Raw genomic sequence first — 23,901 nt, forward strand, 5'->3', positions numbered from 1 at the left:
ATGTCCAGGCACTTTCAACTGAGCAATGAAGAATGAAGTAATTCCCTTTAGCTCATATCACATTAGGACATCTTTCTTACTTTCTTAATTCCAGTGATTTGAAAACAAGATAGGCTGCCCAGAGGCAAATGAGCTGGTAGTACTGCTGCTCTTCTACCTGAGCTCTATTGCAGGAGCTCATTGTCCTGCAGAGGTAATAGGTAGGTAGATTTTCATCGTTGTGTCTTTGAAGTATGGTTAATATGAATCATTAGGATCATCATAAATCTGTGCTGCAATTTCTGAAGAAAGGAATTGGGTGCAAGGCAGTGGTAAATTAACCTAGCCGAGTAATTAATTGTATCAGATGGAAATTTCAAATTCTCCACTTTCGTATACCTGTCCTCCTTTCATGTGGTTAACTGAGGTCTCCCGAAGGATTACACTGATTGAAGAGCCAGATAACTGCTGTTACCAGAAGTGTGAAGGAGGCATTGAACTCAATGAATCAAATAAATGAAGGGATTTGTAAGGCACAATTCAAGTAAAAAGCACTTTAAAGATACTTGAAAAGGCCACGTGGGTCAAGTTAGCTAATTGCGGATCTTAACCTATGCGCTGCATTCTGGCCCAGATTTGTGCATACCTGTGGGGGTGGGCCATGGGAACAACCGTGTGCTGCTTTCTTCATGGTCTGTTACGTTGCCTGCTGTCTTTATAAAATTAAAGCTTACTGAAAGCTTTTGCACACCATACACTGGTAAGGCTTGTCTTGTTGAGATTATTTTTCCCTTGTGTTAGCTAATATAAGATTTCTGTTTTTATTTTTATAACCTGAATGCTTTCCAGGAGCTGCAGGTCTTCTCTGTGTTTTTGCAAATTCCTTTTAGGAAGTACTGAGGTAGATCTGTCCAGTTACCCCTACAGCTCTCAAAATGCAGAGTGCTGGATTTCCTGGGGAAGGAGTTGCAATTTTCCATACCGGTGTGGCAGAATACGAGGCTGTCATGGCAGCTAATTAGATGGGAGAGGCAGTGCTGCTTTTTTTTCCCTCATGCTCTTACATGTTATGATAATCTCTTATAAAGAAGCACCTTAAACTGTAGTGGTTAAATTTAATAACTGTCTTTAAAAGTCATTTAGCTGTAGAAATCCTTTGCTATGGAGCAGAGCTTATTTACATCTTCCTGTGTGCTCGTTCTCTTTATAAAACAGTGGGCAATGTTCTGTTGTAAGTACACCTTTGTTTAGGAGAAGGTATGAAATATCAGGACTGTGATTTCCATGAGATAACAAGATTGTCTAAATATTAAGCAATGAATTGTGAGGACTAGAATCCAGAATTGGTACCACAGGCAGTTAAGAGTTGTAAGTGAAAATTGCATTGGTTGTGTAATGGATTGGCAGCTAACACAGTACTTGAAATTCATTTGGCATTTACATGCACGGTAAATTCCAAACGAGCTCCTAAGAACCCTATAAAAAGAAAGAAGTGCATGTGTGGACTGCTAGTCCCTCCCTGTAATCCTCATAGTATCAGGTTATCATCTTCCTGTGCATCATTGGGAGTTTTTTAATGCATGTGCAGAGATGAGTTACATTCCCAGTTATAATACATTTCCAACACCATCAGAGGAAGTAGACTGTTGTTATCTTCTCATCTGATGCTTGCGCTTTCCACATGAATTTATCTCAGTTTTTCTGCCCTGCTGCTTTTATGCAGTGAATATTGGTAGATCCCAAGAAAATACAGCCACGAATTTTATTACCAATGAAGTGATTGCCCAGCAGATCACATTCACACTGGCAGCTTGTGACAGATGTATATATAATGGTCCTAAATCATTGCATGGATTCACTGTGTTCTGTGTTTTACTTGAATAAGTTTCAATAACAGTTATCCAAATAAATTAAAATGCCGCTGTCAAGATCACCAGCAGGAGCTGAAGGCATGGACAAAACATATTAAAAATCCAATTCCTTGTGGAAAACCTGTGAAATAAATTTTGCTGAATCTGAAAGCGGCAGATTCATCAACGCTGTTCGTTTTTCTTCTCTCACTTTTATTAATCAAGTCAACTTGTAATTGAGCTTATTCCAGAAGGTTGCTTACAGTTCTGGGTCTGGTTCTGTATCTGTTCCATCAGTCCCGGTTTACTTTTTTTTCTGAATTATAACTAACTTTCCTGGAAGTTATATACTATAATACTTTATCTAGGGTTTCCAATACCTACAAATGAACATAGCTTCTCAGAAACTCCAGATAGATTTGACTGCCACAGTTATTTCCTTTTATAAAATTATTGCCTAGTTCTTAAAATTGGAGTTTTATGTGATCTTAAAACTAAAAATCTACTGACAACTCTATTTTAGACTCTTGTATTTTATCTTAGTGCCCCAGAGATGCCAGTTCTGGATGTTGTCAGTGCGTGCCTAGTGGTTTGAGTAGCTCCCCATCCACTTCCTTTGTCTCCAGTCACTTCTTATCCAGTTGGCATGGCCTATTTTGACTCCAAGCTGCTGGCTCTGCTTCTCCCTGTGCTTGCTGGGGAGCTGAGCCAGACCCTCAGGGGCCGGCTTCACTCCACTGCCTTGCTTGCAACCACTGTCTCCAAGTAGCATCCTTTCCACCCTTTCCTGTCAAACTCTCTTATAATCTCCTATTTCCCAGCACCCCAGGACTTACTCATTAATTCATGCTGGAGCAAAAAGTAAAGGAAGCTGTGCAATGGCTTCTTTTCTCTTGACTTCACTTTCAACACTTGGTCATCACAGTTTCTGACAACCAGCGGGGTGTTCAACATTTATCTGTGCTCACATTCGTAGATCTGTTGGTGTTGAAACATTTCTAGAAAGCATCAACTCTTTCTACGTAGCTGACAGTGGTTTTCGTATCTCTCCAGGCTCATTATAGCCACCTGTTCAACAGACTAAGTTCATCAAATCATTTTTAATCATGTTTGTTGGGCTGTGGAGCTGTGCCAGGGTCCTACTAAGCAACAAATGGGTTCAGAGCAGGCACAGCACAGATACTGCTAGAAAATAGTTCCCTCTGGTGCTTATCTTCTTACCAGCTTGCCTATGAAGGGTAAGAATTTATCAATATTTCAGATTACTTGGGGACAAAAGAGCAGGAACTTGGCTTATTTACCTCACAGTGGTAACTCCATTTATTTTGCATTTGTACCAGAGTAAACTAGGGAAGAATTAGGCACAGAGCCAAGTAATCTTTGTGTTTCTTAAATAATCAGCCAATTCTGCAAGGAGTTATGCTGATGAATATTTAACAAGTGAGAGGATCAGATGCTGTTCGTTAAAGCCAAATATTATACCATAATCCATATCTTCCTGTTCTCAACCAGGAGGTGTTTTTAGGGGTATGCTTTGAAAAGAACTCTGAGGAATGCAATCTAACCGGCGCTTACAAAGCAGTAGATTTTGCTGTGCAAGTACTTTGGGTAAGATTTGACCTGTAGTGTTTTACTCTAGCTCCTCTAAGGTGCATGATTATCTGCAGCAATTCACTTGTGATTAGACACTAGTCTAAGAAATAGAGGGTTTTCTATTGCAGTGGAGGGAGATCTCATCAGGTATTACCCGCAGTTTGTTTGGACACTAGGTTTCTGCTTGTGCAGATAGAAAGTAGGAAACTGAACTCTTAATCAGGTCTTATCCATTCATATAATAACAGGACAGTTCTAAATGTTTTCTGTTGCTGCTCTTTGTTACAGTACCTGTGTTTCAGTGGCATAGTGCAATGCTGCTTCATGTTGAGAGGCATTAAGAATCTGAGAGTTTCAGCAGGTACATGGCAGGTATTACTGACAGTAATAAAAGTGAATTTTGACCCAGTGCCTCATAATTACATAATGAGAAAATTGCTGACTTTTTTAGCACAGATGTTCATGATTATGTAAATGACAGCTTATGGAGGACTTGTCTGCTTAAAGTTCTCCATTGATCTGCATCAGCAGGAGTTCCACACGTACAAAGTAATGGGCAAAAAGAAACCCCTTATGTACCCTAACTCAATTTTATGTACGTACCAAAGGCTGAAATAATCAACATATGGCCTTTGCTGTGTTGCTTCAATGTGAATGACAGCTTGAGAGTTCACAGCCTACCTTTCTAAATTCTGTGGCTTTTTTAATCAAACCTGTTTTTCCATCAGTGACTCAAATGGATCTAAATTAATGACTTCTCCACTGAGTTAAGAAGTACAGACCTTGTACAAAGTGATAAACGTCCCTTACTGAGGAAAACATATTTTTTTCCAGTCATCATTTTCATCTAAGCTAGGCATAACACTTTTTCATACTGAATAGTATGTTGGTCATTTTGCATTTTAGTTGCTGATTCTTCACATTCACAGGATGACACATTGTTCAGGCTGCTGCTAATTACGTATTAGCTATTAAGGTAATTGGCAGCTCTCAATTTTGTTGTTGTGATTACAAAGTACTTGGTAACAGGATGATGGTGCAAAAAGGTTCCAGCCAGTCTTCCTGCTGGGAGTCAGTGCTGCTCCTGTTCTCCTGTCTGTGTGTACAGGTATGAGCCTGGTGTAGAGTTTTATCTGTGCAGTGCTTATCACCATAACACAGATAGTATGGCAGTGCAAACGTGTGCAGGTGTGTAGTCATGTAAACATGTGCAATCCACTCCTCTCTGTCAGCAATGGTCTCAAATCACACTTTGGAATAATGTAGTGTTTAATCAGATTTTGTTTCAGCCAGAAGGCATGTGTGAACTGCTCTTTCTTGATGATTCTTGACCTGTTTGATGGCCATGCTTAGGGAGTGTTGCTATTAGAAGCTGACAGATTGTATATCAAAGCCTGTGTACCACAGCACATCATCTTGAAAGGATGAGTCGCTGTGACCTGAATCCTTTGTACTGTTCTTGATATTGTAGTGTTCGGTTGTTGTGGGTTTTTGTTTGTTTTCAAGGCTGTCTTTGCATGTCTTAACAGATTTTCCCTTCTGTTTTTAGACTTCGCTGAATGTTTGTCTGTAGGGAACTAAACCATTTGGGGAGCACTCAGCTCATTACATCAGTACATTCAGATAGATTCTGAACCTGCTCAGGATTGCCCAGGTTCAATTTGCATGGGTAGGTGGAGTAATAATGTACTTTTAAGCAGAAAACTCTGGACAGAAAAGTGTCCTTCAGTGAACAAACTACTAATAATCTGATGAGTCTTATATGCAGATGGTTCTCAGACACCTGCAGATTCTGTTTAGGTAAGATTTGTAGCAAAGTGAATATTCCATCCATTAGTTCCTCCATAAATCATTTTAGTCTATCATTTATATCATTGGAACACACACTTTTATGAAGGAGATTTTATTTGGAGGAAGTTGATTTGAGGTCATGCAGAAAGTGTGTGAAACTTGATGCGACGTGAATGAGAAATAGCATCTTCTCCAGAAGGACAGGGTTCTGCTGCATAAGCTCAAGTACAAGATCTTGTCTGTGGAGGAAACAAGTTGTCTTAATACTAATTTTGCATTGACTTCTAGATACAGTACACTACATCAAAACCTGCTTCAGCTCTTCTACAGTTACAGTCTGTATTCCAGGAGCCATGCCCAAATAAGCTTCCAGGTTTGTCTGGTTATAGGAGATCTTGTTTCAAACTAACTCCCTCAGTGACAACAGGACAAGCAGTGAACATGTACTTACTGAAAGAGTTTATTAACTAATTACAGACATCCTTGGGAATACTGGGAGACTGCTTGACAAAAAGCCAAAGCACACCCAAACCAGTAAAATGGCAGCATCTTTTTTGGGATCTTGGATTTCTGCTGGTCTTCAAGTCTAAAGGAAATATCCTACCAGCCTTCACTTAGTTGGACTATTAGATTTATTGATGTGGTCTGGCCTCTTGGTTAGGGAGCTGCACTCTGTGTTTGGGACATTTTCTCCATTGTGCTGCAGCTGAGGAAATTACCAGCTCTCACTTCTCATCCCCTGTAATTTCTCTGCGATTGGCTGCTCACTCAGTTGGTAGCTCTAAGAATAGTTGGGTAGAAATGTCATTCATTGTTCACCACTGTAGATTGCTGTCTTAGACCTTCAATCTCTTTTCTTTAATGGCTACAAAATAGATTCTTTCATACACAAAAGAGATTTTGAAATGCCTCTTTTATACTTTTTCAGGGGGAAGTTTATGATACAGGGTGAGACTTTTTAAATAAAATGGGGATTTATCAGGCCTGAAAATCCCGGTGTCAACAGGCGCAGTTTCCCAAGTGCAGTGCTCCATTAGAGCTGTACACCTATGATAGGTTTCAGTGTTCATGGGTCCCCATGCCACAAACCAAGCCCTTCTTCAAGAAATTCTTTGTTTTATTCACATGATTAACATAAGTAGCAGGTACATAGAAAACAAATTGAGTGCAGTTTGTATCATCTCTGAAATAACGGGGCTTTTAGGGCTGTACAGATATTGTCAGGCACTTTTTGGACTGTAACATTTCAGCAAGGAGAAGGTCTTGGTCTGAAGCCCCATTCAACTTACATTAAGATTAATTGGACCAGACAGTGAAAGTGGTTTTTTGAAGAATTCCTTATCTTGTTGGAGTGTATTTGGGGTTCGACTCTCAGGTGTTCTGTTAGGTACATTCAGAAGTAGGAAGTTTGTTCTTCATGGAAAAAAAAACAACAACAACACACATTGGAAATCATAAGTACTAATACAAATAACCACTTTGGGGAGTATTTCTTGGTGTAATAGGCAGATTTATTTCTTTCTGGCTGGTATGAAGCATGTACAAGAGTCTGGCATATAAGCTAAGGGTGGAAGAGATCCCTTTATGATCTGGATGTCAAAATGGAGCTTCATGGTGTGCTATTAGCACACACTTGGACTTTTTTACACTTTGCATGAGTATCTTTCACATACTTTTCAGAGGTGGCTGATGGTAAAGGGCAGTGGGATGTTTTAATTCCCCAATTTGCCTTAAACGAAATGAAAAATCCTGCCTGAGGCTTTTCCTGCAAACCTAGCAGGATGCTATGGATTAAACTACTTAATCAATCTGGACAAACTGTTCCATGCTGCTCATAGTAGTCAATACCACCAGTCACTTGCCATTTCAGCAGCTTAGAGACAGACAATCCTTCATTCTGCAGACAGAGATGTGCCAGAAAGCCGGAGTTGCTAAATAGCCTCTCTAGAAGAACCTATAAAATCTTGTTGTCTCCATCCTTTCCCATCATCATAAGCTAGTAGCATAGCAACTGATGAAGCTGCTTGAACTTGAGTTGACCTGAAATTACATGTTTCACGGTTTATGTGTTTACTACTACTACTGCCTTTCTACTTTTTTGTGCTTGTTGAATTTACATTTGCAGTCCCTGTGGGAGATTAGCAGCTTGTTCATGCAGAAAGCTGAAATAGATTTAATAACACATGATATATGAGCTTAAGTAGCGCCCAGAGTTAGAAGCATGAGATAGAGCTAAAGCTGGCCCTGACTACTGGCTGTTGAGAATTCCTTGTTTTTGAATGGGATGTGGATGCAGTTTTCAGTATCTTTGTACAGAGTAGTTGCAGCCATAAGAAAGGAGACTTCATCTGTCTTGGATATGAAAGTTACCTTGAACATTGTCTGAAATTGTCCATTTCTCTCCATTGACTATAGAGGGAACTTGAGATGATTAGTACAAGCTTGAATATATAGAAGCTACACATTAAATTTTAGAGTATTGCCATCAGTTCATGGATATGTAAGTTCTTAACACATAGGAGTGTGTTGCGTTGAGTCTCTCGTGAAAGATGTCTGTAACAAGAATGGTATTCCATAATAGTGTCATTCCATAAGCAACAAGGAGCATGATGCTGTTTCTCTTGTCATGATGTCATTGTGTAGCTATTCTGTGGTTGAGAAGATCACACAAACATTAAAAATGAGTTAAATGGCCATTACTCGCAACCCTGGGGAGCTTGATGCTCGCATAGATTAGCTGGAGACTGCCTGTGCACTCCTATCTGTGTAAAGAAAGGTTGCCTTCCAGCACTCTGAGAGCACAATACTTATGAGTGTGTCTTGCTACAGTAGTGGAGGTTTTTGATTCTTTTGATACCGTTGTGGCTCGTCAGTACTGAGCCATTAGGGAGCCATGGGAGAGTCTACAATCACCTTCTTTTTTCCCTCTTTTACACTACAAATGATGACTCAAAGAGAAGCATTCAGTTCTAATCTATGTGGGTTCTTGTAATAAGCTTTACAATTAGAGCAGTCTTCCATCTAATTCACTTAATTTACGCTGGGAAATGAGATACTGTTCAACTAATCCGATGCTATTTTCTTCTTTATTAGAGAATGAAAGCATCCTTGGAGGCTCTGGTGGGATTCAGATTAAGCTTCTGAGAGACAAACAGTATGAAAGGCTAATGAAATAGCATGCTATGGTAGTTCCCAATCAGTATCCGTGCCCCACTCCTTTAACCTATAACACAATTAGGAGAAGAGTTGGTAGGAGGTGATGGACTGTACCAACTCTTTCTGGTCTCAGGGTAAGTTCATAAATCTCTGTTTAATAGGATGATACTGATAGAGATAAACTTTGTTAAGTAGGGTTTGTTCCACCTGTCTTATCTGGTGACTGCAGTGCTTTCAAAAAGGTTTCAAGAAGTTTTCTGAATTATCTTACCTCTTAACAAACTTCATTGCATTCCCCTCTTTAAACCCAGGCAGCTCTGTTGCTTAATTTAGAACAGACATATTCAAATCACTGAGGAGTATTTCCACTGCTTTTTAAGGGGGAAATGTATAGAGAGTGTGTTCTTCATTCTCATCAGGCTGCAAGTTCTTTAGAACAAAAGTACTACACCTACCCTGCTGTGAGATGTAAAGGATATAATTCCATACTTTTTGACTATTAGCTCTTTGGGAGTGTCAGAAGATGAGCATCTTGTCAAATATTGGTTATCTTGCTCCAATAGCTTCTTTTTTCTTTCTGTGATTACAGTTACCATCCCCAGAGATCTGCTCTGCTCTTGTTTTATTGCCATTGCATTGAGTTTTTTTGACCACTTTGTTTAGTTCTTTGACACCATTCTGGATCGCATATGTTTTCTCCCCTGCTCCTTCTACATACGGGCTTTGTTTTACTGCTTTTTATTCTCTGTATGATCTCCTGTACTTGTGCCTTTTCAGCTTTCACTTCTGTCCTTCTCAGCCAGATCGCTGTGATTGCCTTGCTGTCAACTTGCAATTCCATTTCTACACAAAACCTCCCACTTTCCACCTTTCCCACTGTAAATACCAGCAACCTTTTGTTTCTTATGCTTTTGGAAACTAAAGCATTTCCTAGCTTAATCTGTCACATAGAACTGCACTGTATCTGCTCCTTCTGCTTCCCCATGACATTGATGCCAGTACTTTTGACTGAGTCTTCTACAACTTCAGTTTTTGGGAAGGAATTCCTGCCTCATGATGTGGTGGACATTGGACATTGCCTAATATTTGTAGGTGACCTTTTTGTTGTAAGACAGGAGACAGTTGATCAAATCATGATGTTGTGTCCAGTCCCTTGCAGGCAGAGATATTAGCTGTGAAAGCAAAAGTGAGAAGCAGATGACGTGCTATGACGTGTGGTCTGTATCATACTGTACTGAAGCTACTTACTGTGTGCTAGTAAATTCTGCATTGGAAGGAGTATCACATGGAAAGGACTGACATTAATTTGCTAATGCATTAAACAATATGGCAGCATCTAATTGCATCTCCCCAGTTACTACTCCAGTGTCCTGGATCTTTAGCTAAGTACCAGCCTGCCAAGTTCCCATTCTTTCTGTCAGTCTTTGATTGTTAAGCACATAAAAGTCCTCTGATAGTTCCCAGGAATGGCTGCAGTGTTGATCTCAAGAGGGCCAACGAGACACCTGCACAACCCGTTGGGCCTCTGCCTGCAGTGCAGGAGTGCTTGTGGAGGGTGAGAAGTGAAATGTTTGTAAGGGTGGTGATTACAGGTTGGGACTGCTGTGTTGGGATACAAATGGGATAATGGGATACAAAACCAGCTTCTCGCAAGAAAGGCTTTTGCATCCTTAGGATGTATGAATCTTTGTTCTGTAGACTGCAGAAACCCGGCATTGTCTTCTCTCTCTTCCATGGATTTTTGCTGTAATTAAATATTCAGAATTATTGATTTTAGAGCTGGTTCTGGGCACTTTTCTTTGAGAGTAGGCAGACTGGTGCAATTTACCCATGCAGGTGAATTAATGAATCACTTTATTAACGCCACTGGCACATTTCTTCCAACACAGTTGACATATGCCATTGCTGTCAGCCTATTGCATTACCGAGAGACTGATTTGAATGTCTCTCTTATAGACAAAAGAGCTATTAGTACCGTGTCTGTCAGTGCAGTGAAATGGTCTCATGCTAAATTTCGTCAAATCCTCATGCTGTTTCTTTGTGCAGTTAATGGAACTGGAAGTTCAGACAGTCACTGGAAAGCAAAATTCAATGGCTGCATTTATAACAGTAACGTGCTCTTAATAAGCAATATAAATACCATGATTCAGAGCTTAAAATGCTCATTACAGGGGTGTAAAAGTAGAAGGAGTCACACAGATGCTGTTCAGACATTTACATGACTGGCTTGAAGCTGTCATTACAAACAAGGTGTGTAACACAGCTGTGCTAAGGTGACAGATTTATCTTCAAGGACAGAGGTACGAAAAATCCCAACAGTGGCACTTCAATGTGTTGCCACTTCATTTCTTAAAACAGCTGGGTTTGCATTCTTAAATGTAAATTTAATTATGTACATTCTCAGTAGCCACTGTTTGTGGCTGTTGTGCCAAAAAACCACACAATTATGTTCTGTTCTGCAGTTTTTGTTTTATTAGAAGAAAAAGGGTTCTGAAGAAACTTGACATTTGTCTTCTGGCCTCATCTTTACCCGTTTCACCTGCTCAGTGAGGATGCTGTGAGAAAATGGTGGTTACAGTTCCTATTAGTAGGGGAATAAGCAATATCAGGTTTGGAAACACAAACCCTGCTTGTCCAGCAAATAGCAACTCCCCATCCCCAGCTCTTTAACCGCCAAAGAATGAAAAGCACTGTAGTTGAGCTTGTAGTTGGAGCCTGTGCTCTTGGCTGTGTGCATGTGGGTCTGGGCAGGCTGCAGCTGTCTTGCTGCTCTTTGGGATTTCTGGCTACAGACAGGACATGTACTACTGATGTTACAGGATATCAAGCACTGTGACAGGTATAGACTGGATGGCTCAGGCAGCCTTGTAACAATAGGGGTTCTTTTTTATCTTAAATCATCTCTTGGCCAACATGCAAATGCAGGTTCCTGGTCTCCTTGGTTGTACATTTTATCAGGTCATACGATTAGTGTTACGAACAGTTACTATTCTGAATTCTGAATGAATTTTCAAATAAACAACATTTTTATCTGGCTGTTTTAGGGTTGATTTTTCTCTAATGCCTTTCTCTTATGAATTGTATCACAGTAGACAGTGAAAACAGTTCTGATGTTTCAGTATTCAATCGGCTATTGACATTTCTAAGCTGAGTTCTTGCATTTGGTGCATTTTTAAGTTCAGGTGGAGACTCTGGTCAGCTGGAGGTTTGTCCTGTGAAACTACTTGGGATGATACAGATACTGGGAGACTCTTTTAGGGAGCTTGGGAAGTCCTTACGTAGCACAATGTGCTGTAGAAAATCAACATGTAACTCTTCTGTTCTTATGCTTTGCTAGAAGTAGACTTGGAACTGGTTTTTGAGCGTGACAGACCTTTGAGCTGATCAGGTTGAGCTGATGTTGTGTTCCCATTTATATAGCTGTCTATGGAAGCAGGGCAAGAAAAAGTATCCAGTATTAACTAACTCTCTGTAAAGCAATCAGCTACTTTCCCTTTGGTTTTACTCTCAGATCGGTCTCTTCTATCCCTGTTTAAAAAGCAGCAATGTTCCATGACTTCAGTTTTGCCAATTAATTTTCTTGAATCTTTTGTAATTGATGTAAGCTGTTCACAGAATTCCCTTCTGTCATGATACTTGCATGAAGTCTCAAAACACCAAAAAGCAAAAAACAGCCATCTAATTGCAACAGCAACCCCAAAAAATAACATCGGCAGTGTGCCAATTTGGCATAGAGCGTTTTTTACTTTATTATAGAAATCAGAAGCTCTGATTTAGAGCAAAGCAACAAACAAAAAAACCCCTCAACATTCTCCTGTTTTCATGTCTCAATTTGAGACAGCTTCTTTGGCAGTTCCTTTCTGGTGCCTGGGAGAACAATGGAGGTTTTCTAAAGGTCTCTTAGTAGAGAGTGCCCTTTTCCTCTGGACAGATCAGGGATGTCATGGTGATGGAACTTCAGCCTTCTTTCACAAGGATTGATATAGCAAGATCTCAGCTGTGCTCCTTTCCAGCTTCGTGCTCAGGTCTTTTTCTTAGTGAGGGGATTATTGCTTTCCATCTGGGATTGCAGTGGTTTAGAATAGGCGATAAGCAAGGGCTTGTTCAGGAATCACCTCTCTTTTTTCTTAAAGATGATACAAACTTTCAGACAGAATTAATGCAAGTGACATTCACTGCAACATTTAAATAGCTCATTGGTTGTCCTAGTGGGTATTACCTCTTCTATGATCATCTCCATATGGAATATAATCAACAGTTTCTGTTTGTATTTAGTAATGGATAATAAAATTAATGGCTTTAGCTCTGTTCCAGTTAGGCTGAGTGTGTTTCTTGCAACTGTATTTTCAAACATTTTTTGCCATGTCTGCTTCCTCCTATGCTTCTGCCAAAAGGGAGTTTTTCCCTCAGTTCTATTTGGCTTTTGAACAGGCTGCTTAGTTTTCAGCAATCTCATCTTGCTTTTTCACACAGGGGTTTTAGATGTGAGAGGTAAGTTGGGCTGAAGTTGGCAAAAAAAGAGTTCAGAAAAAGCACTCTGTGAAATAATCTTAATGTACCTCTGGGTGCATTTCCGAGATGAAAGTCATTGCTGATTGGGGAGTATTTGTCACACTGCTGGGAGAACAACTACATGCCTTTTACTTGAATGATAGTCAATCTAGTACATTTTACAGTTGCTTACACATCAATGATCTACTGATCTACTACTTAAAGGATTACCCAGCACCTCCTATGAAGATAACTGTAGTTTCTTTCACTGCAGCAATCAAAATCTGTAACATTTCATGTTTTTATTGGGAGCTGCATTAAAAGCTCCAGAACTGTTTAGACCTCTACCAAGGACCGATGGACCAGCTGCTTCCTGCCACGTTTCTAACAGACTTGTTGATTTTTTCCAACATAACATTTTCTTACATCATCTTTATGGGAGAGAAAAAAAGTAGCGTGTTGAAGGTGTCTCCAACAAATAATTTGTCTTCTATAATACTGTTTTCCTTCGCGACTGATCTCAACGGACAGAGCTTAGCAGACTTCTATTGACTTTCTCCATCTTTTGGTCCACTTTATAGTGTTTTACCACTGCACTATACAGACAACTGGAAAACTAAGTATAGAACATAAACTCTGTTCTCATTTCAAGCTTTTTCACCCATCCTGCATCCAGTGCCTTGTCACGGAGCACTCGGTTCATCCTCATTTCTCTCCCTCATTTTGGAGCCCTTTGAGCTCAATTAAAGCAATTGCTTAGAATTGTCATGTAGAGAAGTATTCCAGTAGTAGGGTAGAGATACCCAGAAGCAGTTGTCCGAGAGTAAAATGGGTGCTGTATGTGAAGTATTTCTCTTCTTATGGAGGGCAGAAGAGTACACCCTGAATTCCATCACTGACTGCATAATTGGAACTACTTTGTGTGCAGGGTAAAATCTATGCATGTTCAGTAACTATTTTGGGCTTGTACTATGTCTTTTCTTTTCTTGAACCCTCATTTTTGTGTCCATCCTGGGACTGGCATTCAGGCTAGATGCCGTCCCAGTTGCAGCAGCCCAGTTCCAGGTGTGCTCTTCCCTGCAGTGTCTGCAGGAAGAGGGATAAAGGCTGAAAGGGAGCAACATGGTGGACAAAGCTTGCTATATAAAATATGGGCTGGATGGATCAAATGAGGCTTAAAATACTGCTGATTGCAATTACATGTGTACAGACCCAGTCTGTTTCCCTGTTAATCGAGGTTGCAGAAAGGTTTTAATTACAAAAGGAAGCTGTTAGCATGAGGCTGGTCATCTGTAACTGACAAGTGGGTTTAGTTATAATGGCCAAAAAAAGGTCCTGGTTTATGTTCTAGTTGTGCTAAATAGTGAATAACTAGTTAAGATCACTTGCAATAGTTTGGCAAAGAGTGATATTGAAAAGTAGCCTGCCGTCCAGTAGGAAAGAGCCCATTATGTGCAGTGAGGTGTTACTGAGTCTTGAAAAATTGCAATTACATCTGCTCATCTTTGCTCCTTCCGTTTGGAAAATGAGAACAACAGTTTCAATTCCTAATATTCCATTATTCTGCAACATCTCTTCCTCTAATGTTATTAGAGAGACAAAAATGAAGGGGTAGATGAAAATGGAAACCCTGTTTTGGCAGAGGTGGAGGGGAGGTGGTTTAGATTTGTCCTGAAGTAGGCAGTGAAGTAATGCTGGATGCCGTCTTAATTTAAATTGCTTTGGCAATATTAGTTTCTAAACTTGCTAGACAAGACTTTAATGTCTGGTTAGCAGGACAAACTGTTCTATTAGTTAAACTCAGGCCCATAAATCTGTTCTAACTGGCAATCAAATCCCAGAGTAACCTGGATCATGCTGTTGTTGAAGCATCACCAGCCCAGGAGAATGATGCTTAATATTTCATTTGTCTTGTGCTCAGCTGTAATGTGACTTTGCAAGATGTCATTTTTTGCACTGGGAATAAAAATCAGTGAGTCCATCTTTTAATGCTCTTGCACCAAGAAACAAGCAATAAACAACTTAAGATTTATAATGATGTGATTTTTAATGATAATGTATCAACATGCATTTCTTGAAAACTAATTATTTTATTTTTAGAGAAATAACTTTACTGCATAGCTGGTTGTGATTAGATAGCCAGAGGAGGTGAATTAGGAAACGTTTTAGTTGGTACTTTTGTATTTACAGTGGTTTATGTATATTTGTTTCTCTTCACTCAGCAGATGTTAACCTGCAAAACTTCTCCAGAGGGGAAAGTGCTCTGGTCCTCCATCCCGTGTTGCTCCATCTCCTTTCTTCCCCATTCCCATGGTTCTGCCCTCTTGCTGTTTTCTGTGCTCAGTGAGGAATCAGCTGTGGGAGTTGCAGAGTAATTCCCATAGGGCTCTAAAATTAATGTCGTGATGTAACATTCATAGGTTTCTTTTTTTCTCAGAGAGAAACGTCCTTTTTGTTGCTTTGTTTTCACAAGAGAATAGGTTTTGTGTCCTCTGGGCTGAAGGCAAACCGCATTAGAGTGTGGCAGAGCAAAAGCTAAATGAAATTAATGAAATTGCTCATAATCTTGCACAGTTCAGCTCGGGTTTTCAAAACCACAAAGCATATGCTATTCATGTGGCTTCCAATACCCAGGTGTTATTTCCAACAGAGGGGGATGATCAGGCAGGCAGGGCTCAGGAGACCATCAGTAGCTTTTGTCACAGGGTGCTGCTTGAGATATCGGTGCTTGTCTTTGCTCTTCTATCACAGAGGTTATATTCAGTGGCTGAGTTCCTCGTGATGCTTCTCAGACATCTGGGCACTCTTCCAAGTCTCACACAGACTTTATTTGGGTACTTCTGCTCATGAAATTAAGCAAGTTCACAGTCAATCCTTGGTGCCTTTGTTTTTCTTAGCTCTGAGCTATCAAAGTTCGCAGTCAGTTTTAGTGGTGCCTGGAGTGCAGGACCACTGAAAGATCCCCAGTGTTTGTAACTGCAGTACCTTCTCAGACAAATAGCCGGTGCTTTCACTGCAAATCTGTCCTATTTTTCATGTATGTTTGCCTCTATAAAACTTCAGAATGAACAAATGATTTGAGTTTTCTGCTCTTTGCTAGTTGTGTCATTTTAAGCACTACACAGGTCTGCTCAATCTGTGTTATTTAAGACTTCTTTTCCTCCTCCTATGTTCTATTGACTGCCAGTATGTGTATGTGTAAAGGAGGAAATAAGTACAAACCTTCTGTTCTTTTAAATGTATGACTGTTGTGCTTTATATTTTCAGCAGAAGTTGCTTTGTAAGCACTGTATTTTTTGAAGTGGTGTTTCTGCATTGGTAATGCTACCAGTTGCATTAATACAGCAGTGCAAGGGGCAATAACTTCAAAACAAATATAGTGCCTTTTATTGTTTTATTTCTGTAAAGCAATAAATACTTTCATAAAAAGAATATTCCAAATGAAAGATTTGGTAAATAACAGGAAAAACTCAATAACTAACAATGGATTGGGGGCAGACTTGCTTTACAGGTACATAGTGGAAGGCCTCATGCCTCTCATGATTTCTTTTTGTCTACAGAACCCCCAACTCCTATTGCTCCTCCTGAGCTGCTGGCTGTTGGAGCCACCTACCTGTGGATCAAACCCAACGCCAACTCCATCATCGGAGACGGGCCCATCATACTGAAAGAGGTGGAGTATCGAACGACCACTGGGAACTGGGCAGAAACCCACATTGTGGACTCTCCCAATTACAAACTGTGGCATCTGGATCCAGATGTGGAGTATGAGATCAGAGTGCTACTGACTCGCCCTGGAGAAGGAGGCACGGGACCACCTGGACCACCACTCACAACAAGGACAAAATGTGCAGGTAGTGTTTCTGTTGCTTTCCAGTACTGCATGGATGTTTTGGGTTGCTTACTGATGCATTAACAGACAGGACTTTACCTGTCCTTCTTGTAGATGTGCTTCTTTGGAGATCTGAATGAACTCTATGGATTTTGATATGCTGTAGGTATATTTTGACTTTTTATCCATGGACAAGTGTTTGAGAGTGTTGTTTTTATTCATGTAGTGTGTTTGCTTGCAAGACTTTCTTCCACAGGGTATGTCTGCTTTCTGTTGAAACGGACAAGCAAACGAGAGCTTTTCAACTGATTCTCCAGTAGGCAAATAGATCTTAGGACTTGACTATTATCACATTTTCACCCTGCAAGTTTATAGCAAAATATGTGTTCTTCTTAAGTAGAAGCAGTTCAGTGTTGGCTATTCTGTGCAACAGGGATAAGCGGTAAGCATTGAATTGTTAGAATATATTTCTGTATTCTATTTGATTGTGCTGATTGTTCCTCTACCTTCTGACAAAGAAACCTATTTGAACACTGCACAGTATCTTCCTTTTTGCTTTTCATATTGGAACAGATCAGTTTTGATCCAAGGTTACGAAAAATCTTTCTAAAGCATTTTGGACTTATCAGTTAAAATTAAAGGATCACATTCTTCATGTTTCAGGTGTATTCATCCCATTTTCATAAATGGATCACTAATGGAAATCAAGAATAGTGCTCCTCACTGTCTCTCACAGCATAAGTATCCCTAGCATCATCCTCTTCCTTTGCCAAAGAAGCCTGGCAGGTTGAGAGTGCAGGGCAGAGCTGGGGGCACATCCCTACTGCCTTAGTTTTTTTTTGTGTGGCTTATACAGCAGTGAACATCTGGAGTCTCTTTGAGAAGTTTTGATTGGTAAAAAAAATAGAAAGGAAACTTTAGCATAAGGATGTGGCAGGTAGGTGTTTGCTATATTCAGCACTTATCCATTGGCCGAAGACAGATGCTTGGAGGCTTTACTTCAGTGGTATGGATGTTCTGCTGGCCTCTTTGGGAAATGGGCACGTGCTGTGCTTCCAGCTGTCCTCATTCACTAGTGTTGTGGTCATGTCGGTGTCAAATTTTCTAACCTTTAGCAGAAATAACCTGGCACGGTGCATTTCCATGTGGAATTATGACATGCTGAGGTTGGGTTTCTTGCAGCTTTGCAGGCAAAATTTCTGCAGCAGCCAAACTTGCAAGCCTGTCTGGTAATACTTTCTAGGTAATACAGGATTAAAAAAAAAAGTGGTTAACTTTGTGCATTATGATGGCTTGTACAGGAACCCAAATTGCTCAATTTCTTGCTCTGATTATCAACTGATGTCATAAAGGATGATGTAGATAATCTATTAGAATTGGCTAAGTGGTGCTACTTGCTGTTTTCTGTCCTAGTTTGCTAATGAAAATCTTACTGGAGAAGGTCATTCTGTTAATATACTTTGCAATTTAGAGCTTGTTAAGGCTGATGATGGTGGCATTTATGTTTTGTTTAGGGCACTGGGTGGGGGAACTTGTAGCGATCTTTACGGACTCGAAGGAAGAGACCTCCCTACTGTCTGAAGTTGTATGCCTTCTAGAAAGGGCTAACTGAAATGATAGACAAGAAAACATGTGGTATTTCCTGATTTTCATATGTGGTGGTAGGACTGCAAAATAACCTATTTCTGCTATAATTATACAAAATTTTCATAGTAAAGGCTTTCAGAAATGTACTGAATGAAGAAAGCAGCGCTACCTCCTTGGTTTTCCTTACAGCACCCAATGAATGACATCAATTGAAAGAGAGTTGTTGTTTTCTAAATAGTTCAGTGATGAGCAGTTCCACTTTTTTTTCAGCCCATTATTTTCTTTTGTCATTGTGTTTTCTTAGCAGGGAGGGAAGTACCAAACTCCTACACATTTGTATGTCATCAGTAAGTGGTGAAGTGGTCCTGTTTTATGTTGTTTGTAATGAGTCTTGCTTTAAATAAACAGAAATAATACAAAGTTTTTATTAAACTAGATAATATTTTATTTTTTATAACTTATATATAATATATATAATATATATAATTTTTTATAATTTATTTTTTTATCCCACTGGTGGAGCTTTTGCTTTCACACAGGATGGTATTGCAGGACTTCATTTATATTTGATATTCAGAAATGATACTGAGAAGTAAGTCCTACCTTGCTTTCTTCCAGGAAAAAGCCAGATGCAGGGAAAGGGCAAACCCTGCCCTTGCAAATAAATGATTATTTTTGTTTGTAGTTTGTTTCCATAGGCTGTGATAGGTCCTGACTCGGGGTATGAGAAGGTTAAATGGTCTGGCAGTGCATTGGCAGTCACAGGGAAGAGACAAGAGAACAAGAGAAAGACTGTTGGAGGTTAAAACCTGACACAGGGTTGAGGAGCAGTTAGAGGAAAGGATGATATCAAATGTTAGGTTGTTTTCCCCCAAAAAATAATAGGGAAGGGATAATAGGGTCAAAATAATATGTCTGAACACAGCTCCCAGTAATGATCTGTTCAGCACCATCTTCTGAGTGAACTGAGCAATCAGAACGTCCGTTTGCAGTAAAGCCACCAACATTGAGTTTTTACAGTTTCAAAAACATTTTGTATTTATCTTTAAGGTGATAACTCCCCTTAAATGGGAAACGTTACCTGTTGATGTTGGAAAATAACATTTGGGGTTACTTACTTATGTTACTTGTCTGTTTTTATTGGTAAATGTAAGGGACTTTCTATTCTTACTGCACTAGACAAGGCACAAGGCTCAGTGGCACATGTTCCGTTCGTGTTTGGTTTTTGCTATATTCCCCAAAACAAAGGCTTGTATAGCACAATGAAATGAGTTGTTCTTCTCTTGATAGCTTCTGTTCCCAAGAGCCACAGAGCCCTGCAGGTGAGCTGCTGAGGATGGCACAATCTTACATCTGTGTTTTGATATGTGGATCCCACAAAGCCTGTGGGACTTGTACCTGTTTGAGCGACTCTGTCCGTGAGCTGCAGCGTTTTGTTGATGATTGAAACTCTGCTTTCATTCCACCTCAATAGCCTTTGGCATGGCAGCTGGAGAGATAAGAATAGACTTAGGAAATATGATATTCCTTTTTCTTGATCCCCAGTTGGTGCTTGGAAACAGTCTGATGGTGTTATTGAAAGATAGGGACTTCATCTTAATGGCTTAAGTCCTTTTACGAGAGATGATGACTTTCTCTGTCTAATTGATTCAATAGATAACGCATGTTTCTTGGTTTCTCCTTTTTCCCTCCTCACTTCCTAATTTTTGGGGAGCAGAAGAACAGCATCCATCCTTTAAATAACAGCAAGAAGGGGCGTAGTGTTTCCTGATGACATGCACTTTGTGGCTGTGGACGTGCTGGAGTGGAGCAATTTCCTCATCTGTCAGGTTTTAATTTCTTGTAGCCCACAATAGGTACATTCAGACCTCCTGGACAGTGCAGACATGGTGTCAGTTTGAAGAGCTGAGTTCCATAGAAAGATGTTGTGTTTCTGTTTTGTCTTTGTGCTGCTGGTGCCAGGGGTGTCCCAGGCAAAAGGTGTCTCTTGGAGGAGCTGCCAATACCAGGTTAGAGATGCACCAGCTGTGGAAGTGTGGTCAAAGCAAAGTGACACCATTCAGAGAACAGAGGATTGATTGTATGTAACTAGGAATTATGGACACTAGAAAGGAACTGAGGAAAATGGCATCAACCAACTGTGTTGTCTGAGCTGTAACAAGGTGATGACTTACAAGGAACAGAAAGAACCTGGGAGCAGGAAGGGGTGTAATTAAATGGTGAAATGAGAAGCAGGATGCTTCACAGTACAGGACTCTTGAAGAGCCACATTGGAGTATGACAGGTTATGTGGATAGGCTTGAGAAGCCCAGCCAAAGTTCAGGCAGTACATTCAGTGCATTGGGAAATGATAGTGTGCAGAGGAGAAGCTGGGATTTACTGCAGGAGTTCATCAGCATGGCACAAATCTAAGGCTTTTGCTTCTAGCAGCTCCCGAGCCTAGCAAAGCGTGTCTCCTTTTGCCCTGAATCAGAACACATGTGGTGAGGAAATTTCTTTATCCTGATCCTGCAGGAGATCAGCTTTTGTCCCAAGGCGTGTGGATTGACTATACCCTTATCTTAGTCTGCATAAATACTTTCATGAATGTAGAAGCAGTCATGATAGGGTTTTGGTCTGGAGGTTTTTTTTCCAGAGGGATTTTGCTCATGATGGATTTAAATTCTAGGGATTTATTTCATTTTATCTGCAAAGGCAGTCTGTTATCCCGAAGTGTTTTTTATTTTTATTTATTAGTCTGAAGTCTATTTATTCATTTCCACATCCCCCTGTTTCTGCTTGGTGCTGTTGGTGTTAAATCTAATGACTTTCTACAATGGTGTTTGATTATAGCACTACAGAATGAATATAGCACTATATTCTGAGTGGGCTGGCTGGCCAGCCTTTCAAAAAGGCACAAGGCTTTCATGGTAAGAGGAGGAGATCTTGCTGGGGATGGGACCGCATCTCTTTCCCAAAGGAACAGAACCTACCTGGCACCTGTTTCCATGCCAGCTGTGTTGGGACACTCTTGATATTCCTTGTCTCTCAAGTCCCATCTGGGTTTCACCCTGAACTGACAGATCTGAAGAGGCGGAAATACAGAGGGGGGAGATAATGGTTCGATTCTCCTTTTTAAGCTCACTTAAAGAAGGGAGAGCAACAAAACAAGCGGATATTTGGCGCGCTGATGGCTTCTTTCCGCTTTGCTTTCGCAGCTTCATTTTAGCATCCTCAATTTGAGGGTCTCTTCACCACACGATCCTAAAAGTGCCATTGCACAAAATGGTATTCAGGGGTTTGTGTGCAACCAGAACTGCTGTACCAACGTCACCATTTTACACCAGTTGAAAGTCGGGCCCATGATTTGCACAAAAAAAGGGCCGGGAGTGGGGTTGTGGTTTTTTTTTTCCTGATTGTCACTCAGTCCCCTGCTAAAAGCAATTTATGGAAATTGCATGGTGTCTTTTAGTCTTCAGTTAAGTGCCATCTCTCGTAAAATTTCATCCCTTATTACCATATTATTACTGCTTCTCTGCCTTTTTGAGGGTGCGATGAGATGATCATTTCCAGATGTCGCTTTATATGAGAGTGAAAAGCCCAGTTAGTGGGAGGAAACTGGAACGGAGAACACTGTGTGTGTTCCTGCCGTGCCTGTGGGAAGCACTGAGCTTCCACTGGGGAGTGACCCAAGAGAGGAGGCTGTTTTTCCTCTCTATACAGTTCACATTGTAAAATGACAGACCCCACACTTGCAAAGCATTCATGAAGCTCTGTGTTTGTGTAGTCATGAACCTACCTTTGTCCTGGGACTAACGCTGCTTCCTGCTTACGCTTCTCTTTCTGCTTTTCTAAAGGCAGCTGAAAAATAAATGCCTTTTCATTTTGATGTACGCGAGTCTGCATGAAAAAGCACCCAAATAATAACAGATGCTTAGGGTTTGTATACCAAAAGTGCCCAATTTTAAACATTTCATAGAATAAAAGGCACTTTAATTGGCTTTTTTAGAAGCTCCAGCATGTAACACAAAAGCAAGGTAGGGGCTGAACTGAATAGAACACTGCATCTTTAGCCTCGCTTTACTCTTTTAACCCTGAGATATTTGTGAAACATTTAGAAAGTGTTTTGTTCCATACATTGTCAATTGTTTTACATTGCCGTGAATATTTTACCCTTTTACTTTTTCCCCACTGGATGTTGAAATATTAAGGTGAGTGTGGCTTCCTGCCCAGTGCTCTCCAGCTTACCCCTATCAGCTGGGATGGTGCACAGCTTATGAGAGAAGTGGGGAAAAAATAAGTAGAAAACCCAAACCGAACATAGAAATACAACTGATCCCTACTGAGGAGAGCCAGCAGGTGGAGTATGAGAGTACAGAGCCTTTTATGTGCTGGTGTGTGAGTTCACCTTCATAAATACTTTGCATTTTCATTTGGATCTCACCCTGGTTGAGCTTGAAAGTAGAATAAGTTCAGTTGTGGGTTTGTCTGTTTGCATGGGTTTTTAGCCCCTCTTTTGTTCGTGGATGCTTCTATGATCCATTACTTTATGGCGTCTGAATATGACAAAGCCAGGAATGAGCCAGACTTGTCCTCCCTCCTCAGAGGGTGCCAGAATCCCTCTGTATCTCAGTTTGCATTTTGCAGGTGGAGAAGCAAAGACCCCGAGCTCCACGGTCTTTGGATTGTGGTGCAGTTTGATTGCCATGGGATTGGTAGGAGACGGAAGCTTTGCTGCCATCTTAATTCTTTGTTATTCCACTGAGCTCGAAGTAAGTGAAAGGAAATGCTTTCACCTCCTTTAAACTTAATCTATAAGCTTTTAGCTTATAAAAGCTTTTTATTGTGATTTAATAAAAGCAGTGCTTCTAAAACATGTTTAGTAGTAGTCTGTTTTTTGACTCTAGACATTTTCAAGTAGGCCATAGCTGTGACCATATCAAAGCATTCAAATGTTGCTGGAGAGGCGTACAGGCCTGAGCATCATAATCAGCCTGACAGTTGTTATTACAATGTACTTCATTCAACATCCACAAATCCTCCCCTTAGCTGCCAATAATCCTTCAAGTATTAAACTAAAATCTTAGTGCAGAAACCATTGGAAAGGGATTTACGTGGAGACCACAAGTGCCAAAATAACAAACTCTGAAACCTTAACATAACAGATTTCTCCCTGTGGCACTTGGAAAGGTTTTCCAGCATTTACTAGAAAATGAAGAATATGCAGGAGGGAAGGAGTCCTTGAATATATCCAGATCTCCAGAAGCTGATTTGTGAGTAAAGGAAGGGTGAAGAAACATATTTGGTGAGCTTGAAAGATTATTTATCAAGGAAGGCTATTTATCGAGGAAGTCCATCACTTTGGAGATGAAGTCTTAGAGTGATCTATTTGTCCAACGTGGAATTTTTAAGGTACGTTTGGTTTAGCAATGCTTGTAATAGGTAAGTTGTTAGTACTGAGTTATTTTTAACAGAGAAGGGAGTGAGGCAAAGAAACGGGACATCAGCTACAAGGCAATGAACGCTGCACCAAAGGCAATCTCAGGTACCAAATACTGTATGTGCTGTGATCATTGTGAGCGTGGATACTCAGTTCTCCACAGGTTATTGTCTTCCTTCTAAATCACCCTAATTTCAATGAAG

At 40.3% G+C, this 23,901-nt stretch overlaps 1 protein-coding gene across 27 annotated transcripts in view; it reads left to right on the plus strand.

Moving 5' to 3' along the window:
* The window catches only part of PTPRT (protein tyrosine phosphatase receptor type T), a 391,962-nt gene that overhangs the window by 178,795 nt on the left and 189,266 nt on the right, over positions 1–23,901 (plus strand). For all 27 annotated transcript variants that reach the window (XM_085519547.1, XM_085519558.1, XM_085519559.1 and 24 more), the window contains exon 7: positions 16,421–16,714. In XM_085519547.1, coding sequence (XP_085375673.1) covers positions 16,421–16,714 — 294 coding nt within the window. The remainder of the gene's footprint in view (positions 1–16,420; positions 16,715–23,901) is intronic.

This window comes from Coturnix japonica, chromosome 19 (genome assembly GCF_054131305.1).
Source record: "Coturnix japonica strain WE chromosome 19, WE-NBRP24, whole genome shotgun sequence".
Taxonomy (NCBI): Eukaryota; Metazoa; Chordata; class Aves; order Galliformes; family Phasianidae; genus Coturnix; species Coturnix japonica.